This window comes from Trachymyrmex cornetzi, unplaced genomic scaffold (genome assembly GCF_001594075.2).
Source record: "Trachymyrmex cornetzi isolate Tcor2-1 unplaced genomic scaffold, Tcor1.1 scaffold26, whole genome shotgun sequence".
NCBI lineage: Eukaryota > Metazoa > Arthropoda > Insecta > Hymenoptera > Formicidae > Trachymyrmex > Trachymyrmex cornetzi.
In genome coordinates this window covers 829,338-845,335 of record NW_017297270.1, presented here as the reverse complement: position 1 = coordinate 845,335, position 15,998 = coordinate 829,338, and the positions used below count along the sequence as shown (strand labels likewise).

General features: G+C 34.7%; 2 protein-coding genes across 5 annotated transcripts; one reads left to right on the top strand and one right to left on the bottom strand.

The window, feature by feature from the left end:
- The first annotated feature begins 718 nt into the window (after positions 1-718).
- Positions 719-9,743, top strand: LOC108761640 (GIGYF family protein Gyf). Of its 4 annotated transcripts, none has more exons than XM_018508272.1 (16): positions 719-786; positions 1,716-1,760; positions 1,850-2,084; positions 3,099-3,272; positions 3,669-3,870; positions 3,949-4,159; positions 4,230-5,202; positions 5,536-5,901; positions 5,973-6,287; positions 6,394-6,486; positions 6,571-7,001; positions 7,091-7,292; positions 7,348-7,548; positions 7,642-8,038; positions 8,143-8,372; positions 8,646-9,743. In XM_018508272.1, the coding sequence occupies exons 2-16, from the start codon at positions 1,729-1,731 to the stop codon at positions 8,769-8,771; spliced, it is 4,188 nt and encodes a 1,395-aa protein (XP_018363774.1). In that variant the 5' UTR covers positions 719-786; positions 1,716-1,728; the 3' UTR covers positions 8,772-9,743. The 4 variants fall into 4 exon arrangements, with proteins under 4 accessions (XP_018363774.1, XP_018363773.1, XP_018363771.1 ...); XM_018508271.1 differs by having other exon boundaries at positions 7,639-8,038; XM_018508269.1 differs by having other exon boundaries at positions 7,348-7,554.
- On the bottom strand, positions 8,847-15,753 carry PIG-A (phosphatidylinositol glycan anchor biosynthesis class A). The gene is made up of 7 exons (XM_018508316.1): positions 15,384-15,753; positions 15,057-15,213; positions 14,037-14,216; positions 13,730-13,964; positions 13,349-13,646; positions 12,824-13,184; positions 8,847-9,875 (listed from the first exon to the last, which is right to left on the bottom strand). Exons 1-7 carry the CDS (start codon positions 15,407-15,409, stop codon positions 9,759-9,761), a joined length of 1,374 nt encoding a protein of 457 aa, XP_018363818.1. The 5' UTR covers positions 15,410-15,753; the 3' UTR covers positions 8,847-9,758.
- Between the last annotated feature and the right edge of the window lie 245 nt (positions 15,754-15,998).

Sequence of the window (15,998 nt, the reverse complement as noted above, 5' to 3'; positions counted from 1 at the left end):
CGCATTCAACTGGAGTTATGACGTCACAAATGATAATTATCTGAGAATCGATGTAAATGGAAAGCAACTATTATTTCCATTTTTACGATTTGAATTTATGTATATTTAAAATTTTTATATTATAACTCTTCTCTCGCGAAATTTTAGTTAATGTTACCTCTTATCCGATTATATATTTTCCTTTGTGATGATTTATGAATTTGTATATTTTTGTGATTTACAAATTTTAGTGATTATGTATGGCCGATAAAATCAGTATTGTTTTTATCGATCGTAAATAATTATCAATATTTTTTTATCAAAAAATTTCCTAGAAAATTTAAATTCAAAAATAAACAAATGAATTTGGGAGAAGATTTTTAGGTAAGAGGTGAATTAGAAAAATTCGAAGGTTTGTAGTTCCAAGAATCTCTCTCGCGAAAAGTAACAAAGTACTCAAACGTCAACGGTCTCTTTGGCGTTTTACACGTGTTCTCCAGACATTACGAAATTAAAGTTAGAAGTTAGCCTTATCTCCACTGTCGGAAGTTCAAGAAGAAGGGGAAGAAAAAGAAGACACGTGTCTTCCTTTGGAGTCCCTATATAGAGGGACTCTAGTCTTCCAATCGTTTCCTATTCCGATCAGTTTCCTCTTTGTGCGCATGCGCGATAATCCTAGTAACTTTCCACGCCTCCTCCCAGGCATACCACAGACGGAGTTTCGCATGCGCTTTATTCCAAAAAAAAACCATCAGCCATATTGGTGTGTTGTATCGCTGTCCTCAGTAATTTCGAAGATCAGCAAAGGTATTTTTCCCGTAGGCCCGTCGCCGTGCTCTACGTCGCGGTTGTGCGGGATCCGGCCGACCGATTGTTTTCCCCGTGGCCGCGCCGTCCCTTTCGCGATCCGTCGCGCATGCAAATCACCCCGATGTTCGCCAGCAAAAAAAGTTTGGTTAATGTTGCCACCTCGGCTTGCGGAGTAACCACCTCCGCTCGCGCTTTATGAGAGTACGTCATGGAATACGTATGAGATACGCGGCTGTCTCGCGGTGAAGCGCGTCCGTGACGCTCGACGCTGCCACCGTTGACTGTGTCGCGACGCCATAGACGCGACGGCGAGTCCCCCGGGGGGATGCATGCGATTAACGAGGCTCGCGCTGCTGCTCTCAGCTCTGTTGTGTGCCACCCTCCACGTTCGTTTCTCTCCGAACCTACGTCGCTCTACGTGTCACCGTGTTCGCCGTGGTACGCGCGCGCGATCGCCGATGGCGAACCGGTACACCTTTGAGCAACAGGTACAGCCTGTCGGCCTGTACATCCTGCTACGCGAAATTGTTGCGTTAGATTTTTTTATATCGTATCGTATCGTATCGTATCATACGGATCACACGTCTGCATTCAAGTTGTAACAGATGACGGATCTCCCGCCGCGACGTGGAGCAAATTTTATTCATCTACTTGCGATCCTTTGCTAGAAGTTGCGTTATCCTTCGGTTGCTTGCTAATTTTCACATAGTCTGGCAAATATTTGTTTTGCGAATATCATTCAGCACCTGATAAAAAAAACACCTCGGAACTGTCACGTTACACAATCTGATTCCTGTGTGTTCAAGATTTTTGTAAGATGCTTTTTAAGACTTATCTTTATAGCATAACATGTTATATTCTTTTATATTATGTGCTTTTTTGTTATAAACTGTAGATTTCATTTGTCTTGTTTTCCTTTTTTTCAGGAGATAGTGCATCATGACTGATTCCATGAAATTTGGTCCAGAGTGGTATGTGATTTATGTCACTGGTGAAACATTAGAATGTCATTTAATTATGTTTAGAATTGTATTGTATTTATTATATTTATTATACATAGGTTGCGCAAGGTTTCGTCAGGAGACAGTTGCAATACTGGTAGTGGTGGTGGAGGGACAACAACCCTGAGTACACCTCGTTATCAGTTAGCAGAGCATAGATATGGCCGGGAAGAGATGCTGGCCTTGTTTGATCGCAACTGTAAACCTTCGGAGCCATTGACAACTTTTCCAACACTGTATGTGGAGAAAACTCAGCTTCCATTGGCTCTCACAACCATGACAGATGATGAATCGGTAACTAATCACATAAAAAGTGTAAAGTGTATGTAATAATATTATAATACTTTGTTCTTTGATGGTTTTGTTCATTATGTGAAGCCTAGTTTAATTTATTTTTGCTAATAAGGAAAGGAAAATTGGCTATGAAATTGTAATACTCTATTGTATATTCTTATTTCATTTTATATTGAAGATTATCTAAAAATTAACAATTCCAGCTTTCTTGCAATAGTTCTTACAGGGTTATCGTAAAATTGAAAATCAAGGAATTATCAGGGAAATTGAAAACAATCAAGGAAAGGTCAGGGAATTTTGCAAAATTTTTTTGAAAATTAAAATTCTTAGCTTTAAAGAAGTTTAATGTATTTTCATCACATTGATATAGTTTTGGGACATTACCAACTTGAAAATTAAAAATACAAGTGTGTTAGTAGCATTAATAGTAATTTACATTGCTATGTTAAATTGATCTCTCAACAAAATATAAAACAATTTTCAATCTGGACGAAAATACAAAAAACTTCAAAATTTTATTAAGTGTTAGGGAAATCATGAAATTTGTAAAAATCAAGGAAATGTTAATGGAATTTTAGGGTGAGAAATTTGTGAATACACTCATATATTGCTATCAAAAGTATTTGTTTGCATTTTGATGATAGTTATAATGATAAATTATAATTAATTATTTTTTATTTGATATTTTTAAAATTGTTATTGTTAAATATATTATATTAAATATTTATTTTTAATTGTGAGAAACATTAAGAAGCGTTAATCCAAAATAAATTGAATAAACATTTCTTTTTACGACAGAAAAGATGTTCTTGGTTGTAATTTTGAAGTTTTGAAATTTTTCGCTTTTTTAAACACTATTTTAACAATATTATGAAACAAATGTATTTTTTTCGAATAATGTTTTTATGTGACTGCTTTGTTCAGGATTATTATTACAAAATTATGTAAAATTGGAATAAGTTTATTTTGTGAAATATCCCTTGTAATGTAAATGTATGTATTTGAATTTTGCAGCGTATGTGGAATGGAGGGATAACTAATATTGGTAGTAGCCGTGGAAGAGGTAGCAGTGTGGATCGTGGACGTGGTAGAACTGGAAGAGGAGGCTTGTATTCGTCTCATTATTCACGCGGAGTTGGTTTTGATGATTCCGGTGATGGGATACGAACCGAAGGCCAATCATTCCAGGTATGGAACTTTTTTTAAGATATGAATGTGCTTTTTACTAATTTGTTTTAAATATAATACTTTTCTGTATTTTCCATTATATATGTATAAATTATGCTTAATATATATGTTACTGTAAAATCTTAAATTTTGCTTTGGCTATATAGCCTTGTTTAGATGACTAATCTTCAAGCTATCTCAATTTTTTTTACACAGTTTTGATAAATCTTAATATTTACTACCATTCCAAGTAAAACCCGATATTAAAGTAGTTTTTATTCTTCCTTTACCATAAAAACTTGAGAACTAGATATATCTTAAAATTTATGTACAAATTTATTTTACTAAAATTTGTACTTTATGATGATCAAATGTAATAGGCTCAGCACAAAGTGGCGAAATCTTGTAAATTTATAGGGAAGAAATAGAACGTTTGATAGATCTCAAAGCGAACGCGGCTGGTCAGAAAGAAACGGCGCTTCAGATCCGGTAGAATGGAACGGGTCGACTAGTCCTAGAAAGGATATAAATCGCGGGACTAGTAATAGTTCGCTTATGGAGAGTAATTGGAGACGTCATCGTGGAAGCGGAGAGGACGATGATAGTTGGCGCAAATGGGGTAAATACACGCTCTATCTTTTGTATTTCTTTGACTGTTATAGTTATATGCATATAATAAAACAATATATCTATATAGGAAGAAATAATTGGCGCGAAGGTGGTAGTATGGATCGGGACAGATTGGACCGAAATGAGGGTGATGGAGAGGAGGGTAGAGGTGGACCGGGAAGATGGGAGCATCGGGGAAACCACAGACCTTCCCATGATTCTGGTCATCATCCACCACCTCGCACTGCTCGCACTTGGGAATCTAATCATCACGATAATCATGACAATCTACCTGAATGGTATGTTAAATGATTTCTCTCTGTAGAGAGTATATCTCTTTTATTTTATATTATAAATTTTATATTATAGGGCAACGGAGAATCCCAGCGAGAGTGGTGGCAGTTTTGATGCTTCGGGTGCATTTCATGGTGGAATGTATTCAGATGATGATGAGGACGGTGCAGCCGGTGCTTCCCAACAGGGCAGAACTCGACGCGTCTCGGAAGGAAGTGCTTCGAATGTAGTGAGATCTAATAGCAAATCATTAGCTTTTGGAACAGGTTCTGTTCAATCCTTGAATCGCCATACAAGTAATACAATAGCCAATACATTAAGCAAGGAACGATCAAAACCATTGGATTCGCTTGAAGATAAGGATGATTCTATGCAGAAAGAGAGGAGATGTACCTCACCTTCTGTTAAGTCGACTACTGTGCCGTCGACTGAGAGCATTCCCACAAAGACTTTAGCATCGTCCTCAGATCTCTTGCAGAAGAAGACTATCGGATCTACAAATACGGATAAAATTGAGACTTTAGGTGAGAAATGTAGCGAGCCTCCAAGCGGATCTCATAATAAGGAGAACGTACAACCAGAGATTAAAACGGAGCCGCAGGTAACTGCTGTGACCAATCGACAAGTTCCTTTAGAGCATCCGAAGCTTGTACATAATACAGGAACTGCCAATGTCAGGCAGAGAACAGAAGATGACCTAGATAGAATGAAGGAGGAAGCCGACGCTTTGGTAGCCAAATTAATGGCAGATGAGGAAAGTCACAAGGAGAAGACAGCCGCTACTAGTGTTCCGCCTGCAATTAGTAATCAATCTTCCACAGTTTCCTCCACGGGTAATCCGGAAAAATGGTTTTACCGTGATCCGCAGGGTGAAGTTCAAGGACCATTTTTAGCTAGTGAAATGGCTGAATGGTATAAAGCTGGTTACTTCACTACAGGATTATTTGTGAGAAGAACTTGCGATGAGAGGTACGTCACACTTGGTGATTTGATTAAGATGTTTGGAAGAGTACCATTCACGCCTGGTCCACCAATACCTCCGTTAAAGGTTCGATTTATTACATATATCATGTTGTGTATTTTTATTGTGTTTTAACAGTATTTTACTAATTCAGAACTTGTATATAGATTACACATCAATGTAACCAGTTTATATAATGTTGAGAAAAATATGAAGTTTAAAATCGAATAATATTAGAGAAGAAAGCAAAAAAGGAAATTTTATTTATAGTCATCTAAAATATTCAAGTTTTACCGTGTAAAGGGAAATTCAGAGATTTTGAAAATGAAGCTCATGAAGTTATACATTATTATTACATTCTCAACTTTACAATTGTTAAATATATTCATATTAGTAAGATTGAATATTTTCATTTGTTAGCAATTAGCAGAACAAGTGATTCCACCACCTGTTCCTAATGCCGTACCGGCTGGACTAGCTCCTGGTGTTATTCCAAAGGCTGGATTAGAAGATCCATTACTATTGATGACATATCAGCACATGCAGATGCTACACAATCAGATGCTGTTCAGGCAAATGAGAACATCAGCGATAGCGAAATTGTCGCAATCGGAGCACTGGTCTACACTAACTCCTGTGGAGCAGAATCAATTGATTCTACAATACGTCATACAAGATGGAATGCAGGAAATTCCGGAAGTGCCGATAGCGACAAATCCGTTTGTGCCTCACCTAACGTCTCAGGCGACTAATCCTGTTATGCAACTTTTCACTCAAATGCAACAAGTAATGTCTTAGTATATTTTCGCTAATCTGACAGTTTATTTTGCATCGTAATAATACACGATGTTATACAGGCGAAAACGCAACCTGAGACTCATTTACCAACGAATCCACATACGACAGCGTCGACCCATCCAACAGCAATGGATCCTATACAGCAACTTATCCAACAGATGGGCGGTTTGCAAAACTTGCCCACTATGCAACAACCAAATATTGCTCCGACTCCTACACCGACGCAGGAAGACAATCCAATAAAGTCTTTGTTACGTCAACTTAATGTCAACACAAACGGTCATCCACAGGCAACCACCCATATGGATACTGTTTGGCCGCAGCCCCCACCGCAAATGGTTCCCCAATTTAATGCGCAGAATTGGTTAGCGCAGGTGTGTGTGGTTATAAATTAATTTACGTAAAAATTTAAGTGTTTAAGTGCTTGATGATTTTTATCTATTAGTAATTTCATTTATCTATTTATATCTTGTTTTTCAGGTTGGACCCATTCCTGCGATGCCACCAGGTCAATTACCTGGTTCTCTCTGGGATTTACATGCTAAAGATATGAAAACCGAACAGCAAATATTAGTAAATTAGCTTTTATTCGGATCTCTCTTTATATCATTTTTCACGTAGTTATAAGATAATCAATGTTTAATTTTCTTTTTTTAGGAAGAACAGAATCTTAAGTTACAAGAAGACAGAAAAAAGGAAGAATTACGAAAACAAGAACAATTGCAGCGTCAAGTGGAAGAGGAAAATGCAAAAAGAAAGCAAAAGGAGGAACAAGCTAGACAAGCTGAGGAAGCAAAACGTAAAGATGAGGAAAGAAAGAGAAAGGAAGACGAAAAGAAACGAAAAGAGGAGGAAAAACGTAAGCAAGAAGAAGAGCAAAAAAAGAAAGAAGAGAAGAAACGTAAAGAAGAAGAGAAAAAACGTGAGGAAAAGAGGAAGCAGGAAGAGGAAAACTTTAAGAAGAGACAGGAAGAGGAGAAGAGAAAGCGGGAAGAGTTTAAAAAACAAGAAGAAAAACTAAAGAGAGAAGAGGAAAAAAAGAAAAAAATAGAAGAAGAGCAAAGAAGGCAAGAAAACGAGAGACTCAGGTATGTCAGTAAAATTATGCAAAGTTTAATATTAGCTATTAATAAAGAATAAAATAACAAAATAAAATTTGCAATGATGAAACTTACAGAAAAGAGGCGGAAATACGCCGACAAGCGGAAATAGAAGAGCAGGCGCGTCGTGCGGAACAACGACGAAGAGAAGCCGAGGCGTTGCGTAAACTTCAAGAGAGAACTAAATCCCCGTGGGCTCAAGCTCCACGCACATTGACTCCCGCCACTCACACTGCTTCGCTTGCTGAGATTCAAAGACTCGAGAGAGAAAAGAAAGCGGTAAATTATATATATTAACATATGTTGCATGTCTACGTTTATTATCTTTTTACAGGAAGACCAACGGCTTCAGTTATTGATGCAACAACAGTTGGCACAGCAGAAGGCAGTAGAAGCAGCACAAGAAGCATCGGCAATCGACTCTTCAAAGCGATTGCAGTTCAAATGGGCGGAAAAGGCTATTGCTGCTAGTAAACCTCTGCAAGTGAAGAGTCTCGCGCAGATTCAGCAAGAAGAGCAGGAACACGTCGCTAAGGTAAAGGTACTTATTGCCTCTTGAATATGCGAATAACGTAAAATATTGTTTTCGAAAGATTTTACATAATGAAGAATTGAAATATCTTAGCAGGAAAGGGAACGACTAGAAAAAGCTAGCCAAAAAGAATCTGCGAATATGCTGCAGAATTCCGGAATATGGGGTACAGCATCACAGTGCTTGAATTGGGCTAATTCGAACGCGTCAAGCAGCCAAGTGTGGTCCACAAATTCCGGTACTACCGGCTTCTGGGATCCTACTCCTGTTAGGTCGTCCACCACCACGAAGCAGCCCGCTAAACAAACTGTAATTGCAAAACCTGCCTCCAGCCAACAACAGCAGCAAAATAATAATAACAAAGCGTCCAAAAGTAAGAATAAGAGAGAAGAAGAACTAGTGAAGAAATTGTTTGAACAGAACACTGCCAAGACCGACGAATTCACGCAATGGTGTAATAAAGCATTGAGTAGTATACAGGCGTCTGTGGACAGTAAGTATTTTATATCGAATATTCTCAGAAAGAGAGAAAGAGAGAGATAGAGAAAAAAGAGAACGAGAATGAGAATTTTGTCTTATACTCATACGCATTTACAGTCCCTACGTTTGTTGGATTTTTGCGAGACATCGAATCGGCGTATGAAGTTAAGGAATACGTTCGCGTTTATCTTGGAGATACCAAGCAGAGCACGGAATTCGCGAAGCAATTCCTTGAAAAACGAAGCAAATGGCGATCAGCGCAACGTCCTCAGGCACAAGCGGACGACTTGTGTAAGCCAGCACCCGCTGTTAATCCAAATGCACCTGCAGAATTTCAAGAAGTTAAGGTATAATTAGAAGTTTATAATTACGTATCTTGTTTGTTTTAAGATATATTCTTGTTAATGTTAGATCATCTTGATATAATGATAATAATAAGATATATATAATTTAATTAGATTTATTAAAGTAAATTATATATTCGCTCTCATCAGAAATAGTTTTCTTAATATAATTTACATTATTATAAATATTATAATATTAAATTAATATTAAGTACAAGTATTTTTTTTTCTCACATCTATAAAACATTGATTATTGAGAAATCTTTTTTTTTTTAGGGAAAATCCAAGAAACCAAAGAAGGGAAAGATGTTCAAAGTAGATAACAGAATCCTTGGCTTCAGCGTAACTGCTGCTCCTGATCGTATTAACGTAGGTGATCGCGATTATGGCGAAGGCGTCTGAGCTGTTTCACCAATTTACCTCGTAGAAATGATGCGACGCTCGTTTCATTAAACGGTTCGTTATTTATTTATTGTACATGCCAAACCGGTGCTGAGGAACCCAATGCGGGTACCTCTTAAAGCATATGAAGACTTTTTACAATCCAACACACGAAGAAAGAAGCTCATCCCTTCAAAGTTGATCGTCAATAGTGATCTTTATTTAGAACCGGCTGAGCGTGGCGTTATTTTCTTACATTACACACAAAAACTCCATTGTACATATTACTCAAAGAATATTTCGCATGAAAGAAGATGGACTTACTTTTTCCTATGTACACAACTAAGGTTGGAAACTTTTATAACATTTCATCTCGCCATCGTCACTTAAAATACACAAGAAAAAAAAGGAGAAAAAAGTATGCCGACCGATAATTGTTCATGCGGATATATGGCAGTCAATAGCAATATGTGTATGTAAAGGTGTTCAATGACAAAGAAAGCAACATTATAGAACGTGTTTGAGATCGCGAAAATCATCACTTCTACGTCAAGTACTGAATATACGGTGCGTCAGTATTTGTCCTTATTGAATCCTATGGATTTTCGCTTCATCGCAGACACACGTCGAGAAAAGAGATTTACTTTATATTACTCGTAATACATTTTGCAAATGATTTAAGGTGCATTTCAAGCACGAAGAATCTTCCCTCACTCTTTAATACTTCTTCGCCGTCATAGTATTGCAGTAATGATACTTTAAGCAGAACATATAATTATCATATACGTGAAGGAAATGCAATAACAGAATGGTTACTTGTATTATATTCTGGAATGATGGATGAGGAAAAAAGCGATTCAGAGCGTTATTTTCCTGATATTATGAGGATAATTATATGAAATAAAACTAGTGACTTTTGACTCAGCACAGTATTCTTCATTAGAAACTTTCGGTTTCATATAGAAACAACACAATAGCGATTAAAGGTAATGTTCATAATGTGTATTACTACTTCCTCAAGATATCGCACCAGATATCAGCATTGATATCCTGGATGAAATCCTGGTAGCACTGATTACTGCATATGTGGATCTCGTTATCGTCGACATAGACTTCTTCTATACGCTGTAGTCGATCGTATAACAATAAACATTTGAAAATACGAAAAGTTGGTGGAAGATTTAAGTGGAAGATGTAATACGTACAGAGAAAAATGGTATTTCTTTTATAAAGTTTTATTTTATAACTGTAAATGTCGCGTAGCTAAAAATCCGTAACTGCTTTTTAGCACTTTTAAGAATGTTAATTTGGTTTTTTTCTAATTGGACTAATATGCGTTTACAAATACGACGTTGGATAAGCGTGGAATGTTGTGACAGATCTGACCACTCGTAATATTATGATGGTTGTTAATTAAGGTTCACTGATCTTCTCTTGTACAAGATGGAAAACAGGAGAAGATCATAGATCCTTACATGAAAAAATTTATGTATAAATAGATTAATGTACAGAGTAATACAGTGATGATTAAACAAACCGATTAAAGCGATATAATAAAAACAGATAATTGATATTGTATCAATATATTCTATTATTGTATCTAACATACAACGTAATGAAATAAATATTATTATATTTTCAATTTGGCTTTCTTATTGTTTAGAAATTAATTTATGTATCAAAATTAGATCTTATAATACCGAAAGAACCATATATGTGTATATATGGATATAGCTGTATATGTAACAATATAAAATGTTTTGTTAAAAGATAAATGTATAAAAACATCTGTATATTTTTTCTTGTAGATTAATGTATTCTATACTTTATATACTCTGTATATGTGCGGGTGATAATGGATGATTCTGAATGAAGATACATTTGTAATGGAATTACAAGTTCGAGAAGTCATTTTGTTGATTCTTATAAAAAAAAGAAAAACCTTAGAAAAAAATATATTGATAACATAATAATGTTCCACGACGGGATTACATGAACACGAATTAACCTTTCTACTCCACATATTGCTACAAATAACTGCTTAAAAATTAGCGCGGATTGTTTTAAAAGTAAGCATAAATGATTCGTAATACATGCGACGATATTTTGTAATGCTAATGGACGCAATAAATCTTTCTTAAACATATGTACTAAATGTATGCGGGGTGAGCGGCGTTGCGGTTGGATATCGTTACGAATTGTTATACATGTTGTGCATTGATTCATACGATGTCATGTATCATAATAAAAATCATTTAATGGACAAATTAAATCTCTGTGTAATCAACATCTATACATGCATGAATATCTCTGTACATATTTATACATGCATTTTATATGTATATATACATATACGCGCGTACACACACACACACACGCGCGCGCGCGCGCGCGCACACACACACACACAATAATATATTATATATATAATATATAATATATTAGGGATTTATAATATATATAATATATAATATATTAGGGATGAGATACTCGAAACCACAAAACTCTGAAAAGTTTCAAGTTTCCAGAACAGGAAACTGTGCAATTTTTATGATTTAAAACTCGAAACCTGAGGCAGAGTTACACATGCTAGTTTCGGGACGCAACAGCATGTGGAAGGGATAAAGCGTGTGAAAGAGATAATAATCGGCAATTTATAGTAATCTAATTGGTATATAAAAGTCTGTGGTAAGTTTGCCATATTTTGTAGATAAATAATCATCCCCTTCACAGCAATATATCCTTTCACCAATTACTATTAGTAGCTCAGCTAAAAATATTTCTTTTGATAATGCATAAAATGAGCTCTTATACAATTACATTTTTCACTAAAAAAAAATCTCGACCTTTCGACGTTTAAAACTGAGATAAATATAATTATTTTTCTATAAGAAAGTATAAAACAGGATCGTTACATGAATACATCAACTAAGTAAGAAAAAAATTAATTATGATCAAAGTTAGATATTGGAATAATATTTCTATATATATTTTAAATAAATTTATTTTAGATATGACAGCGCACCGATTACTTTGGGACGTGCAATACAATGAAAATAATAACAATAAAATAATCTGAAATAATAACAATCTTAATTAAATTTGATCATCGACTTAATGCTAGCATCTTTAAACCTGTAAAGAACTTGTAAAAAATATTACATTAGCCGAGATTCAAATTTGGATCTTTCGAATTCTGTGCGGGCGTCCTCTCAATTTGATCGAGACATGTAATATTTATCATAATAACGCATTGAAAGATGCACAATTATATATGTGTGAGATAAATATATTTAAAAAAGATATATTTATATATATTATTTCAACATATAACTTTGACTACAATTGGCGCTTCTCTTACTATGATTTTGTTTGATTGTTTTCATTAGCAGAAAACAATTTTATAAATATTTTAATTAAAAGATCATATCAACATTTTTTTTTATTTATTATCTTACGAATTTTATAATTACCCTTTTGTTTTGAATCAATATTTCAGATTTCAAAATTTTCAGAATTTTGAGAATTTCAACGTAAAAATGAGATTCGACCCATCTCTATAATATGTAATATATATTTATATATATGTATACATATACATATATACATTATATATATTATATCATATGTATCTATATATAATATTCTTTTTAATTTATCGGTAAATGAAATGATAGTTATTCTTCTATGCGAAGATATACGATAATTACCTGTATAACAATAATTTTTGCAGAAAAAACAAGTTTTCTGGAATGTTTCAAAAGTGTAGAATAAAATATTTGAACACATTGAAAAGTCTATATTCCAGGCTTCTGTGATGATAGTCAATCTTCTTTTCTTTTCCCATTGGATGATACAACATTAATATCGCTGTAATCTCGTAGTTTGATATATATATATATATATATATATATATATGATGTGCTGTACATACATTAGTAAACAATTTTAAAAAGTAAAATTAAAATATAAGCAAAAAAATAGAACTTACGCACACAAAAAATAAAATATATATACATTAGAATTAAAGTACACAGACATAAGAGAATTAAATGAGTTTGATTTTTTATTACCTTTCTTGGGACGAGAAATTCCAGAATTTGTAGTATTATATAGCACAATGACACTACAAGCAAGTAGGCCAATACACCGCTTTGTATTTGACTAGCTAATCGTTGTCCTAGATTTCTGTTTGCTTCACGTTTTACTAAATTATATACTATTTCCGTACGTTTGGTAATGTTGAACCAATTATAATATAAACCTATTCTTCTATGTGTCTCGAAAGGGTATCCGATATTGCCCTTTTTGTAGTCCATTATAGCCATCTCCAATCCTTCAATTAATGCAGGTACAGTAGGTTCCACGAGGTAAATCAGATCCGGCGGCAAAACTTCCGGAATACCTCCAACTTTCGTTGACACTACTTGCAGACTATAAAACAATATTCGTTATTTATTTTCGTTTGTTCAAACACTTTGTTAGTAGAAGAATGATAAATATTACTTGTTAAAACAATTAGATTTAAAGTAAGATCTCCAAATTAATTTCAGATAAATATGAAACAAGACGGCAAAGTGCATTATGTTGTAGCTTACCCACAAGAGGCTGCTTCTACAATAGCCATACAGTAAGCCTCTGTCAAGCTCGTATTTAGGAAAATATGACCCTTATTCAGAACATGTCTGACTTGAGAGTGTTCCAGACTGCCTAATAAAGTTACTCTATGTTGCAACAGATTTCTTTCCCGCACCTCTTCTATCAGCCATCTTTTCGGACCGTCTCCGCCAATTAAGAATTGTACATTTTTATGACGTAAACAGATCTCGGGTATTATATGGGCTAGAAGGTCAACGCCCTTCCTATACACTAATCGCGATATTATTACTATGGTAACTGAAAATCATGATTACAATTATGGCAATCAGAATGATACCTTGCTAATACAGGCAACTATAGACCTCGGAAGCTAAACTTACTAAAATCGTTGTTCCGTTTACTGATATCAGGTGTAAATAATGTAGTATCAACTGCATTTGGAATAACTGATACTTTCTCCTTTTGCACTTTGGCTCGTAATACTGTATTTTCCTTTCCAGTATGAGACACACATATGCAATGATCGCAATCAACTAGCGATATTTCGAGAAATTTATTTGTCAGAATAGCGGACGCGTCCGCAAAACCAAAAAGAGAATGATCCGTGAAAACAGTCTACAAAAACACAGCGTTAGTCACTTTGTACTGTTCTACCCGAGTCTTATCACTGGATCAATCAAAGCTTACTTTTAGTCCCATTAATCTACCGATCAACATCCCCTCGTGGGCTAAAGCAGAGAATGCAGAATGGCCGTGTATTATCTGTATCTCCTCTCTTAAGAAGATATACCTAATGAGTGGAAGAGAGCATACCATCGTTGGAAGAACACATTGGTTATAGAAAACCTTGACAGGGATATAATATACCTTAAATAAGACACAAGGATATAAGAACAGAAGAAAACATGGAGTTTAAAGACTAATTGAATAATGGTGATTTCATTCACTTGCATTATATTAATAGTGAATTCGATTAGACACACAAATGTGCACTGTTGCATATTAAAGCCATTATATATTAATTTGAGTATGAAAATGAAATGCAAATATTTTGAGTTATGAAAAATATATTTTACCTAACAGAATAATAAAATATATTAAAAATTATAAGTTTAATCTGTTTATTATCTAAGTATAAAAAAATAGCTAAAATAGATAAATTTCTAGCAACTATTGCAATATTGATGTGTATTGCATCTAATCATATAGCTGACAGAGATAGAATTTAGATTTATAAATATATAAATTATATGATAAAATTATAGATATATAAATTCTATACATATGATACATTAATTTTAATCAGATACAAAAAACAATTATAATTCTAGCTGGAGCAGCAAAATATTTTTTTGAGTGTATATTTATATTATATAAACACACACATTTTTACATGAATTTGTATACAATGACTTTAATATGTATACCAGTGCTTTCAATAGAATTAATGCTTCCAATAGAATTTGCTGTAAATTAATGCACATTTTAAATGCTGCTTTATACAAAGTATCTAAATGCAATGGTATAATATAATCAACATTAGCAATGAGATAATATATGTATACGACTGAGTATTAATTATTCGAAATATTTATACATTATGCTTTTACATTTAATTTTACTATTTCATATAGAGTACTACAGCAGCTTTTAGTATGCACTAATGTAGTATAATGCAAGTGAATTCGCTATAAGAGTGAAACATACTTTCAGACCGTTTGTCATATATCTTATTCCTACTCTATCTTCATAGGAATGGGTGAGTATTACCACCTTGTGCCCGTGCTCCAGAAGACATTGAGAAAGATTGAAGATATGCTCTTCTACGCCGCCCATGTTTGGATAAAAGAAATCCGAGACCATGCTGTGCGAGTTATATTATACGTGAATATAATAAAACAGATATAAAATGTTTAAAAATAATGTATGTGTGTGAGTGAGTGAGTGAGTGAGAGACAGATAGAAAGGGAGAGAGAGAGGGAGAGAGGCAGATATTAGTATGTCATTAAACGAAAAAAACATTACGGTACGAACCAAATTTTGTGTTTTGCACCGCTCATCTTCACACCCGTGCATGATTCACACTGTTAGATTTAATGCGATTGCAAATTTGCCGTATCATCGCCGAGTGCATCCGCCCATCACGCCGTCTTCGCTTGATGATTCTGTTATTATCTCATCGTGGCGCACATCAATTTTCCTTGAATCATGTTTATGCATTTCTAATCAGCCTATCCGCGTTGATAATTGATGGACAATAGACAATAGCGAGTAACTAATGCATATCCATGAGAGCATTCTAACCTCAACAAGAGAAAAAAGATCCGAATTTGCTTCGCGCGGGATTCAATTCAACCCACCATAGGAGAAGAGTTGCGATAAGGACATGACCTGCACAACACTATTTTCAGGTTTCTCTCTGGCTGTGTTCCAAATTTAGTTTACTGCCAGCACTGAAAATGCGACAGTTTACGTCACGTGCACTATAGATTTCCAGCATTCCAGTACAGGCAGTCAATTTTGGAACATAACCTCTGTATCATGCATGCAACCTGTGTTCTCTCTGTCGATACACTGACTTAATTTTAACCGACAAGATTATCCGTCGGTAAAGACAGATGGATAATAAAAGAGTTATCGGCTGTAGAC

Excerpts from the sequence above, each read along its gene's own strand:
- LOC108761640 (XM_018508268.1), top strand. The coding sequence starts at position 1,729 with ATGACTGATTCCATGAAATTTGGTCCAGAGTG. Across the intron at positions 3,273-3,668 it reads CCGAAGGCCAATCATTCCAG|GGAAGAAATAGAACGTTTGA; the intron begins GTATGGAACTTT and ends GTAAATTTATAG. Across the intron at positions 7,555-7,638 it reads AACACGTCGCTAAGGTAAAG|CAGGAAAGGGAACGACTAGA; the intron begins GTACTTATTGCC and ends GAAATATCTTAG.
- PIG-A (XM_018508316.1), bottom strand. The coding sequence starts at position 15,409 with ATGAGCGGTGCAAAACACAAAATTTG. Across the intron at positions 14,217-15,056 it reads ATATGACAAACGGTCTGAAA|GTATATTATATCCCTGTCAA; the intron begins GTATGTTTCACT and ends GTCTTATTTAAG. Across the intron at positions 13,965-14,036 it reads GTAGATTAATGGGACTAAAA|ACTGTTTTCACGGATCATTC; the intron begins GTAAGCTTTGAT and ends GTGTTTTTGTAG.